The sequence below is a fragment of the Motacilla alba genome, chromosome 11 (genome assembly GCF_015832195.1).
Source record: "Motacilla alba alba isolate MOTALB_02 chromosome 11, Motacilla_alba_V1.0_pri, whole genome shotgun sequence".
Taxonomy (NCBI): Eukaryota; Metazoa; Chordata; class Aves; order Passeriformes; family Motacillidae; genus Motacilla; species Motacilla alba.
The window spans coordinates 2,630,328-2,649,642 of record NC_052026.1 but is presented as its reverse complement, the minus strand read 5'-3'; the positions used below and the strand labels follow the sequence as shown (position 1 = coordinate 2,649,642).

The 19,315-nt window shown below is 40.1% G+C and overlaps 1 protein-coding gene across 1 annotated transcript in view; it reads right to left on the bottom strand.

The window, feature by feature from the left end:
- LOC119705444 (transcription initiation factor TFIID subunit 4-like) overlaps positions 1–19,315 on the bottom strand; it is a 146,858-nt gene that overhangs the window by 38,013 nt on the left and 89,530 nt on the right. Inside the window, exon 14 of the mRNA XM_038147873.1 lies at positions 8,725–8,847. Coding sequence (XP_038003801.1) covers positions 8,725–8,847 — 123 coding nt within the window. The remainder of the gene's footprint in view (positions 1–8,724; positions 8,848–19,315) is intronic.

Genomic DNA, 19,315 nt, shown 5'->3' with positions numbered 1-19,315 from the left:
GTACAAAATGCACAGTGCCACTGCAGAGGGAGGCATGGCCATTGCTATTCTATACCACCCACACCATCACTTGGGATGTGGCTTCAGGGGGAAGCAAATGTGGCCAGAATTGTGGCGTTTTGTTGGGTGTCCTACCCAGGGAAGTTGTTGGACCAGCACTGTGGAGTGTCCTCAGCAGGACACGGCCGGGGCAGGGATGCAGCTCCAGGCACAGAACGGAGCCTGGCAGAGCCCTGCTGACCGCAGCTGGGAGCGGGCAGTGCCACACCGACCATCCAGCATTCTGGGGGCTTGTCCCTCACTGCTTCTGCTGGCTCAGGACAGAAAACGCAGCCGTGGGAGTGCCACCACCTTGTTTTTGTCCTGGGAACACCCGTGTGTCACGGCTGAGCCACAGGAACAGGTCCTGGTTTGGCCTCAGCCACACAGAGCCGAGTCCAGGTGGGGAACTTCCTTTGTGTGTAAACCCCCTGCTCTTCTGTGCCCTTTTGCTATGGATACTGTTCTGTTCTTGTGCACTTCCTATGGCAGTGCTGTTTGTTTTCAGTAAATTGTTATCTCACCCCTCTGCCTCCATCCCTCTCTCAGCAGAAGCAGGGGAAGAGTGAAGTGGAGCAGCTTATTTGGACTTTCATTCCCACCACAGGGACACACAGCTCGGATAAGGTTCGGTTCTGCAGCTGACAGCAGGTCAAATAACAACTTCTGTTCAACACCTCTAGGTAGGCTGTTTACTTTAGAAGCTGGCAACCAAATTTCCTTGAAGTCCAAGACTGTTTGCCCAAAGGCCCAGGGTAAACTAAAAATGTTAAATGACTAACTGTCACTCTCTGTAGAACCAACACATTACTTGACTGCCTAAAAAAAGGATTGGCTGAAAAAATCCAAAAATATGCATCTTAATACAATTTAAGTTCTTCAGACTTTTCCCAAACCTTAACTGCAGTAAAAAATATTTTAGACAAAGAGGAAAAAGATTATCCCACAAGATTTACCTGGCACTGAATAGGACTGAAGCAGAAGGAAATTAATCTATTTGATGATTCATTTGACTGCTCTAGGGAAGAATGACTTCAATGGGAAACATTGCCACCTTAAGATACAGCTATGAATCTTTCCATGTACAGGTTGAAAAGTTACACCTTGAAAATTTTCTGGTCAGATTTTAAAAATTATTTTCAGTGACATCTAAAATTGTCACAGCACCTTGGGCCTTACCTTCTAAAGTCAGCAGGCAAACCCTCTGCTAGACCTTCCAGGCTTTCTCTTAGTCTTACCAGTTTTACTTAGCCAGGAGAAGGAAAAAATCTGTAGTTATAAGCATCAGAAAAACAGAGACTGCAAAATAGATTCTATCCTTCAGTGTCTGAAAATCAGGAATACAGAGAGAAGACAACTGAAAATACAGAAAAACTCAAGCCAAAACTAACTCCAAAAAACCCCAAAATGCAAACTCATATACCCTCTGTCCCCACACATCCTCAAGGTAGCTTTTTGCAAGAAAAACACAGGAATAGCAGTAGAGCTCCAGAGGGATTGACAAATAATGGATGAACTCTTAGCTACTCAGACATCTTTGTGCCAAGTTCTCATTTTCCAGGCTAATAAGCTTTACATACTGCATTTACAAGGTATCCATAAATAAAACAATTGTATTTATTATTACCAAATCAATAAAATTTTCTTTTTAAAAAGTAGCAATTTTGTTTTATAACCAAGGAGGAGGATTTCTATTAAGTAAATAAAAAAAGAACAGGACACTACTTAAGTAAGAATGCAGCAGAAATCTTTGAGAAGCAAAGAAAAATATGCTCTCATGGTCTCCTCCTGCATGCTACATCAACATCATGCAGTCAGGTGGGACCAACTTCCATCTCCGAATGAAGTAAAAATCAAATTTGTCTTGGCCAATAAGGAAAAATTATTAATATCATTGAACCTCTGTCAGAATATTTTGTGTTCCATAGATCAAAGGAATACACACAGCATGCAAACCTGTTCTACTAGTAAAAAAGAATGTTTTTCCTGGCACAGAGCCCACGTGCTATTTTCTTGCATTGCTGCCTGGCTTTTTCCTCCTGTGAACTGAGATCCATGCAAAAATGTTCTCCTGCCTCCTGACTCACTGCCTGTATTCCTGCCTGTTTGCAACAGGCATGGAAATGTATCTCTACACATCCACTCCCAGTCACAAATATTAATCATCTATGTAAACACTGCATTATCCATCATCTTCTGTCTTCCTAGTTTTACTGCTACGTCTGTAAGAAGCATTAGAGTAATGTTGGAAGTTTTGTTTAGAAGTCTAAAAATAACCAGTTTGTGTTATCATTGGCTAATACACAGTTTGAATTAAATGTTTAAAATTAAAACTCATCACTGGGGCAATTGATTTTATAATTGAAGTCTCATTCATTTTAGAATAAGGAAAAAGGTGCAATTACTAATTAGGATATCATCTACAGAGTGTTTCAAAATACTGCTTTTGAAATAGAGATCAACACGTTTATGGTGAACTATTTTAATACTGATTTAAGTTTGAAAACAGGAAGTAAAACAAAACAGAAGTAAAAGAAAAGCTGAACTTGAGATTTTCAAAGATTTATAAAGTAGTATACATGTAATTCCATTAAAAAAATGTAAGGACAGACTCCTTTCTTCTGTCTCCTTGAGAATTCAAACCCATACATTTAAGTGATGGTTTTGGGATACCTCAGATGAAATCATAACTGTCAGCAGCAGTGACATCCTGCACCAAAACAGGTCTGAGAGAACTCTGCATTCTATCATGTCAATGAGACATGGAGCACAGAGTGCTTGAAAAGGTAATGATACAACAAATCATAAAAATTCCTCCTGTTCTGCTCTTAGTCTACAGGCTTAAAAAGCACAAAAAAGGAAACTTCAGCTTCTTGATCCATAAATGCTTGCAAAAGGTGTTCTGCTCCATTTTATCTCTTCCATATAACTCAAGCTTAACCAGTGCAAAGGGCTTTAGATTCCAGTGCCTTCTAAGCATATCTGGAGCACTTTAAACAAAAAGTAATTTATCAAGAGCCAACCATACAGTAGGATGACCAAGCTGAGACCTGACTTGTTGAACAAGTTGTTCCAAGGACCTTTGAAAGTGGATGCCATAAAATAAACTTTAGCTCCAGAAAGGTGGGGGAACAGCCTAAAGATTTGCTCAGAGAATGCCAATGCTGATGGTTGGTGTTTTTTCCCAAAATAAAAGACTATTCCTTGGTTCTAGTTCTTTATGTCTGCCAGGAGCAGTTATGCCTCATATACTGGCTGATTCATGACCTTCTGAAGTGAGTGATATTCACTGAGTAGAAACTTTGGACAGAAGCCAAGGCACAACCCTCCTGTAACAGAGACTTCTGCAGGACACACCACACATCCCTTACGGTTTAAAAGGGCAAGAAAGGAACGAAACAAGGCCAAGTTTTCTAAGAGACAGCTCATTTCTAACTCATTCCAAAGAGAAAATTACCTAGTATCCTGATTTCTTCTTAATATTGTTAAAATATTGACAATGGATTTGAGGAATAATTGCAGGTGTTGCTGAAATGTCCATGGATAACCCAAGCATGAGGTGAGAATGTCAGCTGAAATGGTGAAATCAATCACATTCACTACTGCATAACCAAATGGAGACTGCAGTCAAAAGTACTTTTTTCCAACTACAGCACATACCCAAGTGCTTCCCACAAAATCCTGACTCCATCCTTACATTTCCACTTAGAAATCAGGAGTTACTAAAGTGTAAAGACCTAACAGACAGTAATATTAAATAACTTTCTCTATGTCTGCCTCTGGTACAATACAGATTTCAGTGTCTTAAACCAGAATCTTAATCATGTTTTGTACAAAACCTAAACATGAAAACAGCTTTAAAATACTCAAATTATATCATCTGAAAGATTAATTTAATTAAAAAATGTGGTGCCTCGTACCCAAAATACACCTCGCAATCACTTCAGTAATTAGCTTTTCTCTACACAAAACATCTCTGTTTTAACTGTTAGTGTTGGGACTTTCCATGTCTGCAAGAACATTATCCTTCTTGACTAACAGAATGGCTGGAATATAGTGGATGAGAAAACACCCAGAGTATCAGATCTCCCTTGAGCACTGGCTCAACATATGGTCCTGCACATTTTGAAAGATGGTGCTTGGGACAGTTTGCTGAATATTCTTAAGATGACTGCTCTGCTGCTGTGTGAGGAAGAGGGCTTTTTCTTATCCCTAAAATGACTGTCTTCAATAAGCAGTGATTCACTGAACTAGCCCTGAAGCTGCCTTTGGAAGCTCAGTATTCAAAAACCATCTGTGCCAGCAAGTACCAGGAGAGGGCTTTCACTTGATATTTAAACAAATTATACCCTCAGATATTTCAAACATATACTCTGTATTTATGTATTTTGGGATACTAGCCATAGGTCTTGATGAAAAGCCAAATAATTTAATTATTATTATTAATAAATACAGAAAAATACTTGTATTTAACCTCTACACTTTAATTCCATAATAAGAAATGAGAGACTTGAGAGTATGAAAATTCTGCATTCATGCCACTCAAATACTTAGCTTGTAAAGCCACCTGACCTAGTCTTGCAATGGCTAATCCTTTTTTTAAAGCTCCAATTCTTAAAATTACATGAAAATATCTATTTCATAAACAAACCAAAATTTTAATTCTAACTCTTAGAAGCCTTATAATTCAAGAAAAAAAACCCACTGAAAATGTTAACTGAATAGATTCAAAATCAATCAAAAAGCAACTAAGGTCAAAAAAGGCAATCCAATTCTTATTTTAATCTTACATTAAAGGTGCTTAGCGATGCTAACTGAAGAACTTCAGGGCTTGCTGTCCTGAATGTTGTAACCTGTTTGTGCCACCCACTGCTGAGCATCACAGGAGCACAGCACAGATCAGAGCTGGGCAGCACTGCTGCTAAGCACATAACCTGGGCCAGGATCCTTAGATACCTACCTTGATAACCACAAACTGAATTCCAAAAAGCTGTGACTTTAGAAGATACTTTCCAATAATTTTTGTCTAGTATTACTAAAGAAATGGAAAGCCCCTAAAAAATTCCACAAATGCAGTATTTTCAACTCTGCCAGGCAGAGAAGCTGAATCCTTCCAAAGCTATCTCGCTTCTCTTTACCTCTTCTCCTTCACTCTTGATCTAAAGCACATTATAATAATAAGCAGGCTGAATTACTGATGAGCTGCTGGCTCTACAGAGGCAGCTGTGTTTCTAGCAGATCATCTAAAATACGAGCAGGCACGAAAGGCACTAAAAAGGAAGCGAATGAAATGCAGGTGAGCTCACATTTGCTGTCTCTGTCTGGTTCTGAGTTCCTTTTCCAGTGTGCACTGGGCTCTAGGCCAAACTACCTCAACAAGCAAGCAGGAACTATTCACTTTTTACTGCTGTTAGATCAGTCCTCCTGCTGTTTATCAAATGGAGGTGGGTCAGCCCAGGGTGCCAGAGCCAGGGCTGAGCCAAGGGAAGGGCAGGAATGCAGGGATTGGGACTGGACAGTGCCATGAGCCCACTCCGTATTCGTGGTCTGAAACCAGTCACTCACTTGGCAGCAGTGTTATTTGGGAACACCAAGCCCCTGCTCATCCACTGCTTTACAAAATAAATGTTCCCATGTTTTGGAAAGGCATTTTTACATGGTTGCACATAGAAGCAAATCTAAAAAAATTCCAAAAAACATGTAAAAATAACCTCACTCCAAAACTGCTGATTTTCCATGTCCCAGGGTAAAAGTAATAAAAAAAATAATTAGCTGTACTAGTCCAGAAATGATGGGCCTGGTCTTGATAATTTATAATAATCCTGTCATCCAAAAAAAAAGGTCTATTTAGCTATGGCTTGAAAACAAGCAAAGAAGTCCAAATGAGCTCTGGCAATGTGAGACAGAGAACAAAATTTAAAGAAAATACTCTCAAACAAAGTGCTGGTAGAAAATACTTACAGTTATTAACACAAGCTTTTTCACATTTCCAAAAGCTGTAGAAGAGCTGTTTCTCTCTAGGTAACAAACAGTACTTAAATAACAGAAATACTAATCTTTTCCATCAACTTCTTGTCTTTAGTAGAATATCCATCACTACTCATAATTAGCCTCCTGAACAGATGAAAAGGGTGCTATTAAAAAGATCCAATTTCCAAAAATAAATTCTTAGTATTTCTGTTAAACCAAGAAGCTCGGCTGAAATCCAGCACTGCTCACTGAAAAATGGCCAGTGCAACTAAGTAAAGTGTCAAACAAGAGTTAGTTCAGAAAAGGGAAAAATAAAGGAACATGCCAGGGTGGGATGATTTGTAAATGACATCTCTTTGGATCAGTAAACATGCAGGTTCCCAGCTGCAACAAAAGCAGACATGTAAGTCAAAAAAGGTTAATGAGGAAGACAGCAACTTCAATGCAAAAACTGTATTTTGACCAAAAAAAGAGCAGTCCAAAAAAGCTCTGGCCAAATCAGACCTTGCAAGCACAGATTATCAGTAGCAAGGGCTTTAAGCAGATTAGAACTTGCTGGGAGAAATCAGTGTCATAGACCATAGAGGAGGTTGGATATTTGAAGGTGGAATTGGGCTCAGGGGGTGTTGGTACCACAGAACACAGAATCATAATGATGCTTATAATCTCCAGAAACCCAAAGAAGAGACATCAGCCAGTCTTAGACAAATAATAGAAAATTCCAGTACCTTTCTACAGGGAAACATTTTGGAGGAGTTGAGTGTATTTCTGCATAGCAGAATTCTGCATAGCAGCCCTAATAAGCTCAGAAGAACAGCAGAAAGGGAGTTTCTAGGAGCCAAGCTGTGTGACACAGCTTCTGCAGCACTTTAGGTCCTACTCCCTACAAAAGACATTGAATAATGCAGATACAGCTTCCAAGACCTTGAAATCAGCTTCCAGCCAGCCATCTACATCAGCTGGCCAGGATGGTTTGAAGCTAGGGGAAGAGGGATGGGAGCAATTCCATCTGAACTGGCACACAGCTCATGGCTCCAGGAAATCCATGGATCGGCAAAAACTTCAAGGAGAGTTTGCCAATGGAACAATAGAGTTGTTCAGCAAAATCTGGGCTAGGAAAACAGCAAAAGGAAGCAAAAATAACCAGAAGCCTTTGGAATTTGCCCCAGACCTTTATTTTTCCTTGAAGCACTGCAGCAAGACAACAAGGAGCTTCTAGAGAGAGAGGGAAGCTGTTCATCATAATCCATTCAGATATAGAGCTCTGATTAAAATGCTTCACTCACTGAAGGTGACCACAATCTTGTTCATCAAATTATTAGTAGTTAGAAAAGAATAATTTTTAAAGGGACAATCAACAATTAAATTAAAAATTTAAAAATTAATTGTCTAAATTTAAATTAAATTCTGTTCATTACGATAAAATATTCTTTTGATGAACTGTTAAAATTTGAAGGAATCCGTGTATTATCAGAAGGTTCAAATTTTTTCTGAATGAGGGAAAGCCAAAGCTATGAGCAGCCAGTCAGGCTTCTAATGAAAGCTCCTTTGGGCCTGTTGCTGTGAGATTTGTTACAGGTGCATGTGGAGGAGAACAGAATTCTTTACTGAATGTAAGATAAAGGAGGGAGACTGAAAGGAAGGGAATAATAACAGGACAACCCAAAACCTGAGAAACTCCCTAAGTCTGAAACAAATTTTACCAGAAACAGGAGCACCTCCTACGTATCTGAAGTCCTAAGTCAATTTTAGAGTATAAACAGGATCCACTTCTGTTCCTAGCTCAGCTAATTCCCTAGCACTAATCTTAGCACACGAAAAGAGAGAGAAGTCAGATAAAAGCTATCCAAAATGGGAAACAGAAAGGCCTTTGGAAATGCCTGGCATTTAGACAGTCAAATGTCTGAGCCAAAACTGTTAGTTTAGCTATTCAAAACAAAATGTTTGCATTTTCCTCAGAACAGGCATGTAATAGGGAGAATTCCTCTGACTCCACTGCGTGGGCAGACTCAGCAGAAGGAAAAGCAGCCCGAGTGTATCTGTACCAAACAGCACAGTGCTCTTACAGAGCCACCCACAGCACCGCAACCACATCACCCTCGCTCTCCACCTTGCTTTATACAGATCAGGCTTTTGACAATTTTGCATTTATTGTGTAGCACAGCTACTTCACTTAAAATATAAGGAGAATCATGCTAATGAATCTCATCCTATCTCAAGAGCACAGTATTCTTATGGAAATTACAATTTAGCATGATTATAACTTGTCTTTGCAGTGGTGGGGGACACCTTGACATTCTGGAAGAAGTTTAGACACATATTTATCACAAGCCCACACTGGTATCACTACAGGCTCTTGGTTCAAACTGTAAGCAAGACTACAGTTAGGTTTTTCAGATACTTCTTCATTCTCTGCTCTTTTTGTGTTTTTTTCAGATTATGCAGAGGAGAAAACAGATATAAAGGCAGCAGTTTAAGACCTACACTTCACATTTAACTATTTTAAAAACATTCTTTAATGACCTGCTGAAAGTTCACACTTGAAAATACAACTACAAGGAGATGCCATTTTAGCTGTGGCAAGACAAGCTGGGCTCCCGTGCTGATGTGCACTTCCAAATGACACACTTCCCTGCCAGCACCAGCAGGAGCAGCTCCAGCTGTTCCTGGGAGGCTCTGCAGGAGTGATTTCCCTTGCTCTGGGTGCACACTTACCTCTCCTCCTATGGTGAGCAGGCCAGAAGCATCCAGCTTCCGTTTCTTGCGGGGGCCGATGGCTGCCAGCGCCGTCAGGTTGGCATCCCTCTGCCTCATCTGGGCAAGCTCCTGCTGCTGCATCTGCCACACAAGACAGGGAAACAACTCTCTTTAGTTTTATTCTCTTGCATTATCTAAAAGTTATCTTCAGACCTGCAAGCATGAGGTAGAAGTCACACGTGAGCAATCCCTGAGAGATTTTACTGCTCCCAGTACTACTTTAGCAGCCTGGCCATAGAGCAATAATGAAGGTACTGAAGTTCTTGTGACTCTTCACAGGATTTCTGCTTCCAAATATCTCAGCTCTTTCCAAAAACACCATCCTTTTCATTAAAAACTGCCTTAGAAAGTACTATATACTAACTACACATCTCCAGTTTAAGACTGATGCGAAGAATGTGAACAATTCAAATCTTTTACAAACCTCATTTTTTACCTTATATTTATTTTGAATTTCAAACATACTTGATGTTTTTTTAAAAAAAATCTAAATTAATAAGATATCTCTATCTAAATGCTAGCCAAAGGTAATGCTGACACAAAACCTTTACAAACTGACTTTCCAAGTGCTTTCTGCGCTTAGGCTTTAGGTAAGAATACATTTGACTAGTTTGAAGCAGCTGCCAGCTGCATTATGTAACAATATAGCACATTACAGAAACTAGGAGAAAGTGCTCTGGCCAGCAGAGAGGCATGATTGCATATTCACTATAAACTGTGTAATTCTTTCAGAGTGTTAATGGTAAGTGTCATATTCCCAGGAAACTAATATTTTAATAAATATTCTGATCAATACCAGACAAGAATAATTGATTAGGCAACACAGCATATTATCTGAACTCCTAAATTATCTTTTATCTTAGATAAAAGCATTCAAAGCTCTTAGCAATAATTCTTATTAATCTCAAAACTTTGGGTTTGCAAGTTCCATCAATAAACGGAGAGGCATTTCCTTTCTAATCCCACTGATGTCACTCTTGTTCCCGCTTCAGCAGCAGTGCACAGAACAACACCTCAAGAAATTCAGGGGTAGTACTAAAAACATGGAATGATACTGGCACAATTCCTCATTAAAATGAAACTGAACTGACAAGCAGAGATAGAAGTGTTTCAGCCATTACCTACACATGATCTGCACACAAAAGCAGGGCCTGAACTATCTCAACCAATGCTAAAAGGAAAGGAGATTTAAGCAAAAAAGTGCCAGTGGGGAGTGTCTTTTCTCCATCCACCTCTGTCCAGAAAAAGCAGATCCACCTCAAGCCTCTTTTCAGGGCAGCTCTCAGATGAGAATTCAGATGAATTCATTTGGCAGCCAGCACACTTTTGCCTGACCAGCTTTGGTCACAGGCTGGCCAGGGACTGTTTCAAGCTCCAGGTGATGGTGCCCGGGCCCAGCAGAGCCCAGAGCCAGGGAGGGGTGGCAGGTGACCCAGGGAGCCCTGGAGGGCAGCACCAAGGAGCTGCAGCCAGCAGGTGAGGGGCACCAGGGCTCAGAGCTGGGCACGGCACTCGAGGTGTGGCCTCAGCAGTGGCCAGCACAGAGGGGCAGGCACTGCCCTGCTCCTGCTGCCCACAGTGCTGCTGATGCATTGGCCTCTTGCCCCCTTGGGCTCACCTGGGCTCATGCTCAGCCACTGTCAACCACCACCAGCACTTCTCCCACCTTTGTCCATGATGTGGACACTGGGACCAAGCACAGCCTTAGCACCCTGACAGCACTGAGCTGGAACTGAGAATGTTCAACCTGGAGAACAGAAGGCTCAGAAAGACCTCACTGGGGCTTTCCAGTGCCTAAAGGTGCTGACAAGAAAGACAGAGAGGGACTTTGGACAAGGGCCTGGAGTGACAGGACGTGAGGGAATGGCTTCACACTGAGAAAGTGTGGATTTGGATTAGATACAAGGGAAAAATCCTTCCCTGTGAGGTGCTGGGCTCCTGGCACAGGCCGCCCAGAGAAGCTGTGGCTGCCCCAGCCCTGCCAGCCTTGCTGGGCACAGGGCTCAGAGTAACCTGGGACAGTAAAGAGTGTCTCTGCTCATGGCAAGGACAGAACAACATGATCTCGAAGATCCCTTCCAAGCCAAACCATTTTATATTTTCACATTCTTAAGAAAACTGAATTCAGTCCTTTAGAATTTGAAACCCCATTAGAGTTTGAAACCCCATCCCCATTAGGGCACAGAAGGTATCTCTGCCCATGGCAAGGGATGAATAAGATGATCTCAAAGACCCCTTCCAAACCAAACCATTTTGAATTTTCACATTCTTCAGAAAACTGAATTCAGTCATTTAGAGTTTGAAACCCCATTTTTCACACTTCCACGCTTTCATACATTTTGCAAGTGCAGTTATTATCATAACTTCAGTATAACATTATCTAAAAATACATCTCTCATCTACAGGGTAAAAGAATTTCCTAAATGCAAAAAAGAAATGTAGAAAAATATCTAAATAATAGTGCAAAGGTCTATACCTACTTCTCTTTGCCAACTCATATTAGGTTTTTAGCTCAAATATCTTTGGCTCTCTTCCAGATTAAATGCCAGTTAGCCAGAGCTGCCCGCTTACCCTTTCAAGGTAGATAGCAACAGTGGTGAGCTCTAATCATTTACAAAGGTCATGATCGGAAGCTAGCCCGTGAGCAGTCATTTAAAATTCGATTGATCCCTATTTGTAGTCAGGGAAAGAAAATGGACATTTCAGCTGTATTGTAATTATGAGGCTTCAAGGCAACTGTAAATAGATGTGCAAATCTAGATACTGGCAAATACCTTAGAGAAGAAATTATTACTATAGTATAACATATATCCAGGAAAGGTTGAAGATAAAACTGCATATAAAAAAAGATCAATCATCTTTTTGCTAATTTGCCTTGCTTGCCAGCCTACAAGGGTTATCACAATTATCAGAAGTCTGATGAATATTTAAGCAAGGGCCAACTGGCTTAGAGTGATCTCAGACGAAGTTGTCAAGCTTTGCAGAATGAGAAATTTTGCACTGGAGTAAGTATTCGTTTCCTGGGAGGTGCAGGTCAGAAATACAGTCTGATAGATAACTGGTATTATGCAAAGGTTATATGAATATTGTATCAGTGTCTTATCAAAAGTCACCATTTTCAAACCCACAGGAAGCTAATACTTACTGGGCTCTCTGTGCTACCTGTACTGCACTATATCCTGGCTGTTTCCACATGGAGTATCAGCACATAGTGCCTCTTGTTGAGATTTTTTGCATATGTAAATTGTGAAGCAAAATGTGCCATTTCTCTAAATTTCCCAGAGTGGGATAAATCTTGCTCTCACTTTGAAACCTGCAAACTAGTTTTACCAATAAACTATGGAATAGCTTCAAGAATCTGCAGAAAGCTTTGCACTCATCTATTTCTCAGGTTCTTTGTCCTCTCTTTTTTGATCAGTGAGAAAAACTAAAGATGGTTCTTGATATTGTATACTAATCTTGACAAATGCACTAGATTCTCCACTACCTGTAATTCATCCCCTGACAGGACACCTGGCTCAACAGACAGAGCCAAGGGAGCTGAGCTCTGTTCTACCACGCTGGGTGAATTCTGCTAAGACTTCATTCTTCACCTGCCTGTGTCTCTCACCCCACATCACCCAGCCTGTCTGTGTCTGCTATAGGCTCTCCAGACGAGGATCCTCCTCCACTACGTGCCTCACTTATCATCAAGCCCCAGTGGGCTGAACAGACATTCCTGTAATACAAATAAGGAATATGCTGCCAGGTACAAAAGATCCAGACAGAAACACAACACACTTTCTGATACTGGTTTAACAGCATACACCGTGGTAAACTACAGCAGGAAAGAATAACCTTATCTAACCTTCATGAATGCTGATCAAAAAATTTCTAATACATCAAACACATCATCAGTGAGATCACAGTATCCTGATGTTTTATAACATAGAGGACGAAGTGCTGAGAATACTTGATAAATACTGTGTTGCACAAATTCTCAACAATCTTTTATAAATTATCAGTGGTGATTTTTTATGCTTTCTTTAAAGCTCATCTGAAAGCAGAGAATCATAAAATTATATTTAAAAATAATCAGAAGAGTTATGATCCTGATACTGATTCCCAACAGAGGCCTTTAGATTGCAGAGGTCAGTGTATTCCAGCTGACAGGAGAGCCTCTCTGCACACTATTAACCATGAATCTGCTTACAAGAAAACATCTTTGCAGAATACTACTAGCAAGACATTTGAGGAGATCTTATTAAGACCCCAGACCACCCTTTAACACCCCACCATTGCTGGCTTCTTCATACCCCTATTCCAACTTTATCCTTTTTCCAAGTCACATACTTCTGTTTTTTCACTGCCTACATCAGATTACCTGCACCACTCTCTTTCCTACCCATCATCTGCCTTTCCATGAAAAATATTACCCACAATTGTAATCTCTGTTCAAAATAATATTTTACAAAAGTGATATCTTGGTTTTGGTTCAAAAGAGGGGACACTGCACCTTGTGCACCAAATGCACATCCTGGCCTGTGGAGGCTCTTCTCCGCAGTGCACCCTGGAATCACATCCTCTGTGTCAAGTGGAAATGACTTTGCAAGCAGCTCTGCTTACCTGGTTCCACTGTAACCACCCTCTGAATTCTCAGCACTAAGAATAACAGGAATTGAATGTCACCATCTTCAGTGTGATGAAAGTACTCTTACAAGTACCTGTACAACTAAAGCTACTTAAGCTTCTTACTTTACATGATCAATTATATTTTAAAGCTAACAAAGCAGGCTGTTTCTGCAATACAGTTCATCTTCTAACAGTTCATCTTCTAAGCCAGTTACTAATTACTGGATATTTAAACAAATGAAGCACGTGTCACTATCTGTACATCCTGATAAAATAATTTCCCGTCACTTAACATGATTTACCAGAAATGAATCTAACTCACTACATAACCAACAAGATGCAACTGTTTGACAGCTGCATTCATTCACACTCTTATTTTCATATTGGGCTCTTGATACAAAATCTTTCTTTAACTTGCCTTTATCACAAGTAATATGGATATATTTATCAATAGCATATTAAAATTTCTGCCCTCTGGAAAGAAAGCAATGCTTCAAAATTCAGAACCACATTCATTAACAACAATTAACTGTTTTGAAAGTAAAAATATTTATTTAAAACACAAATATTCCAATATATTATACAAGAAAAATGCTTTCAAATTATATACTGCTCCTTACTCCTTATCAAATCCAAATGTATTTTTAGCATGGGAGGGTCTCTCATTTGATGAAAAGTACACCATAAGAACAAAGCATTATTTTGAACACTGGCATCTTCTTGTGATGGTGGCACAGCTTTAAAACCACAGAGAGAACACTACTTCACCACTTTAATAAAGTGCAGCTAACCAGAGAAGTTCTAGAATTTTAGTTTGTTTTCTGCAGATCATTATTTGTTATGATACATTTAGGTATTTAAGAAAGAAATGCCACAAGCCATATGCTTCAAGGAAGACAGCCATATGTCTATGTGAAGTATCAACACGAGATCTTAAAAGCTAGGTTTAGTAATTTCCAAAAACCAAGAATGCACTTATTTGTCAGGCAAAACCCAGGCAAACAGAAGTGAGCTTTGTCTAAAGCAGAAACGTAGATAAAATGTGGGTATGGGCTGTAGGTGCTAAGGACTAAGAGCAATTTCCTTCGATATGATCAGAAACAGGATGGATGAAACCCTTAAAAATTCTGGTCTACATATAAATACCTTCAAAAATTAAAGGGAGAAGAGGGAGTGGGATCACATGAGAGAGAGAAAAAGGTCAAGGAGGTGGTTCTGTGCCTACAGGCAGAATTCAGGGATGTTTTCTGGCCTAGAAGGAAAATAACCCAGTGACAGAGACACAGAGATGATTGTGAAGATAAAGAAGAAGAAAGAGCTTAAGGAAGTAGTCATGTATGCTTAAACACTGCCAATATAAGATTTGACAAGGGAATAGAAGCCAAGCTGTAAAAGTTTCTGTAGTCACAGAGCCAACTCAGCCCACCAAGATCTACATTTTATCTACTTACAACTTCCAACCTAGTTCAGAAATACCACCTAAGGAGAAATGGGAGGAGGCTCCCAGCACCACAGAAGCTATAAATATCAACAGCATTCATGGATGAGGACAGGCAGCAGTGAACCCCAAGCAGGAACCCAGCAACAGAGGGTGCCAAATGGCAGAAATGTTTGATGAAAGCAAGATCATATAAACAATGATTTAAGCATTGATTTCTAGCCAATCAGCATCAATGGAAATCCCTCCTAATTCTGTTTGCGACGGATGGCTTAATTCCTGATAACAGGGTCATATGCTGAGAAAAACTTGTCTTAATTGATGGTTCTGTAACATGTATCTATCAGTCTCAGACAGTGATTACACCCCCTGGAAAAACATCTTTTCTGCTGAGGAGTGCCTGAAATGTGGAACCATCACACATGTCCTAAGATGGCCACAACAGAAGGTGCAACTAAAAATGAAAGTTATTAAAAATGCTGGCAGGAACCTCAAGAAGTCCAGGACAATGATGAAGAAGGATGGGTGCCTCAGTGAATTTCAGGGAGCCTTGCAAAGCAGCTCGTGTGTGCAGCAGCCCTGTGCTGTCCCCCAGCCCTGCTCTGGCTCTGAAATCTCCCAGGGTCAGCACAGCTCCAGTGCCAGGTAAGGAACTGCTCCAAGCACTGAAGTACTGCAAAATTGCCACACCAGAGAGGTTTCACCTGTGTAACAGCAGGTCATGCACCAAACACATTCTGTGAGACTTTCAAACATTCACAGCTCTGAAAAATTGTATCTAATTTTGTTCAGTACAAAGCTGGATGTTGCCTCTGCCCAAGTGTTCTCCCACAAGTCAGTAAAAGCTCCAGCTGTTCCTTGCAATGGCTGCACATCTATCTGAACTAGATCAAGATTTTTCTTTACTGTGAAAGGTGTTTGTCTGTTGCGTTTTGGTGAGGGGAGTTTCTTCTTTTTTCTTACCCACACACTTTTAACAGCGGCTGAAAATTATTGCATAGCGTTAGGAAAAAAAATCACCCTGGGCAAAGACCAAGCTGGGAATGTTTCAGCCTCAAGATGACTGTTTCTCAAAATAATGAGCATCTGAACACAGTTCTGGAATCTTAACTGGAGTATTTTGGACCAAGCACCTTTCCTACAAGAGATATTTCTTTTTATTACATCTAATTTCATTATGTTTTACAAGTTTACTCAAATTTTCCATTTAAACGTGCTCTATTACTTTCAAGACAACGTGTCAAACTCTGATACAGAAAATGCCAGGTGCATCCCGCCTTTCATTTTTATTTTCCCCTGAAATAAAAAGCCTTAATTCTAATTTTCCCCAGTCTTGTACATTACACAGTTAAATGGGATTTTTAAAACTGTTATCCTTCTATCGACAATTTCATCCCCTTACTACTCAAGACTACATACTGTCTAAACTGATTTATTTTTATATATATATATGTGTGTGTGTGTGTGTGTGTATATGTGTATATATAGGTTTAATTTTCTTGGAAGTATCCTTAACAGCTGACTCATAGTTTATAATAAATCAAAAGCAGGAAAAATTTGAAATTTGACTTTTAACTCTTGCAATTTTTTAACATACTGGATTACATTTTTTGATTTTCCAAATACAATGAACTATTAACTTAAACACATTTATTTCTGCAACAGTCCAACCATTTCTTAAGCTACATATTCCTACCTGGAGTAACACAGGGAATAATAAATACTTAAGGAAGATATCCCTCAAACACCTCTGAAAGAGTTCTACAACAACAGATTTTTTGTCCTTCCAGTAACTTTAATCATTACATTCCTTCACTCCTCAGAATCTGTTTTTTGAGCTCCAGTACAATTTATCTGGTTTTGTTTATACTATTCTTCAAACAATTTCTCTCCAGTAGCACCAGTTCCAGGCTCTCCTACACTAAGCTGAAGACACATCTGTTTTAAACCTTTGTATTTGTCAGGTCCTGTAAGCGCGTGGCAGATTTGCCAAGCCAAATCTGAGCAAAGCCCATTTGAGCCAAGGGTTTCTGAGGCACAGACAACTGGGCAGGATCAGCACTACCGGAGCTGGCAACTCACTGGAGTGTCAGTAACTTACCTGCAGTGAGATTAGGAAAAAACTCTGAAAAAAATCCCCATAGATCTGTTCTTTTGTTATTATCAGGCTTAATTTTATTTTGGAGCAAAGCAATTATGGACAATCTCCAATCTCCTCCAGCTGCTCCTCAAAGGACACGAGACAGCATCGGTATGGCTGGGAAGAACATGAGCCAAAGAGCTCACTGGCTTCACTCAGAGGCTCCTCAGCTCAGGAGCGCCCAGTGGAACATCCTCACTCCCAGGGCCTGGCAAGAAAGATGGGATAAGGTATTTTCCCAGGCCCTTTGCTCATCTAAGTGGGGATTTGCTATACTCCCCAGATTTCTAGGATCTCCTCCTTTCCCCCTGAAGTGAGACACTGTGTGACGACTCCAACTGATGTTTGAATCAAGACCAGGGAATATAACACACAGTGAAAGCCTGAGTGGAGCTCAGTCATGTCAAGAGTTACTGACTGAAGCAGTAAGAGCAGGAAACCTGTTGAGCTGTGGCTTTGGGACAACTGACAGGAACACTGGCATATGGGAGGATACTCAACAAAGAGTTGGCTTTTCTAAAATCGTGCACTGGAAAATAAGAGTGCAAGCAGTAATCCCAAAGGCTGTGCTGCCCACTGTAACACAGTGCTCAATGCTGGACTAGAATGTGAACAAACTGCTCTGCTTTTCACATGGCAGGTATCCAATAAACCTTTCTGAAAATACCCTTCAAAGACTCTTCCATCGTGTCTGAGCAATACAACAGCTATTGGGATAGTGAGAACTCTCCATGGCCACTGCAACTTTGTGTTAGTGCTAGGGGAGTCAGATCAGGAATTTTATCTGCACCATCTTCTCCATGCATCAGGAGTTTCAAGCAGAGCATGGCCTTTGGTTACTTTTATTTCTATTCATCTCTGGCACAACTTGAAATCTGAATTAATTAGAAAACAGTATATCAGAACTGCACCAAAAAGATGAAGGAAGTTCTTGGTTGGTCTATCAATGAAGCCAGCTGAAGACCGAGGCACACGGGAAGATCTCATCTTCCTGGAAGTGAAGAGTGACAGTATTTCACACCATAAAATCTCACATCAGCCTGAAGCATTTTCCCCATTTTTTTTCCAAATAAGTATTTATATTTTTGGTAAAATTTCTCTGGCTATATTCCATTAGCACAAACTTCAGAACAGCAGAAATTTTAAGTGCATTTAAAATAGCAGTTAATCAGAAATTCTAGTAAGAGGCTTTATTAACTAGATTATTCAAAAAGAAAATGCCCAGATTTTGATACCAGTCCTCTAGCATTCTTATGGGAAATCTGCATCTTGAAACTGCCAGCCTCATTTGAGGAAATGAGGCGAATGTAGCAATCTACTAAAAATCATTTGGCTGTAATAAGTAATTTTAATCAAATAGTTAGAGAGAATGGCATTGGAGTTAATGTCTGAAGTGTCATAAACAGATGGGAAATGTGCAGTGTAGCGACTGGTTGTGCACTTTTAACGCAATTTCCTCTTCTGCAGTCTGGATTGTGGTTTGATCAAGTCTAAGTGACATGACAAAAACAAATTTAATTTATTCTGAAACTATATTCAACTGAAGAATACACAATACAGCAAGTATGTTACTCCGCTGGAAAGTGAGGTTTGAGGCACAGCAAAACACCAGGAACAAAAATAGCCACACGCCCACCACCTTCTTCCCCTTAAAAGTTGTGGAGGTGGTGCTGGGGGTTCGCTTGTAAAATGGAAGTTCCACTGGGGATGCAAAACAAGCTTGAATTTAAATAATCTACATCTTTTCTATTTTAGATTGAACTACAGCAAAACCGCTACTGCTCATTTGTGCTGCAGATCAAGGGAACAACGCACCACAGTGTGGGGACAAAATATTTCAAGCAATTTCTCAGACACTGACAAGTAGTAAATTAGGGAATCTTGTAAGTACAATACAGTAGTCATCCCCTTCTATTGATCACATATAATTTACATCTTACAAAGATGTGAATTCTTGCATTCTCACTCCACAAGGAAAATCTCAATGATTTATTCATTTCAAATAAAAAATAGAAGGTAGATGAGAAGAATTACTTCACAGGCTGTAGCTTTCTCAGGGCACTAGTGCTAGGCTCTTCTTTCGCACTGCCCGAAGGGCCTTTGTGTGCAAGTCCCTCTAATTAACAAGGTGAATCATGCAGCAGTTCCCTAATTAGTGAACATGACAAGCCAATGGAAACAAGCAGACAGACCTGGCGCACAGATATGGTCAACAAAAGGCACAGCAACACACCATTAAAAAATGCCTATTTCATGTAAATAAAATAGCTAGAGAACTAGCATAATACTTAATTTTCCTTTTCATGTTTTATGCTTATTCCTCATTTATTGCAGATATAAATAACGACACAGTAAATCAA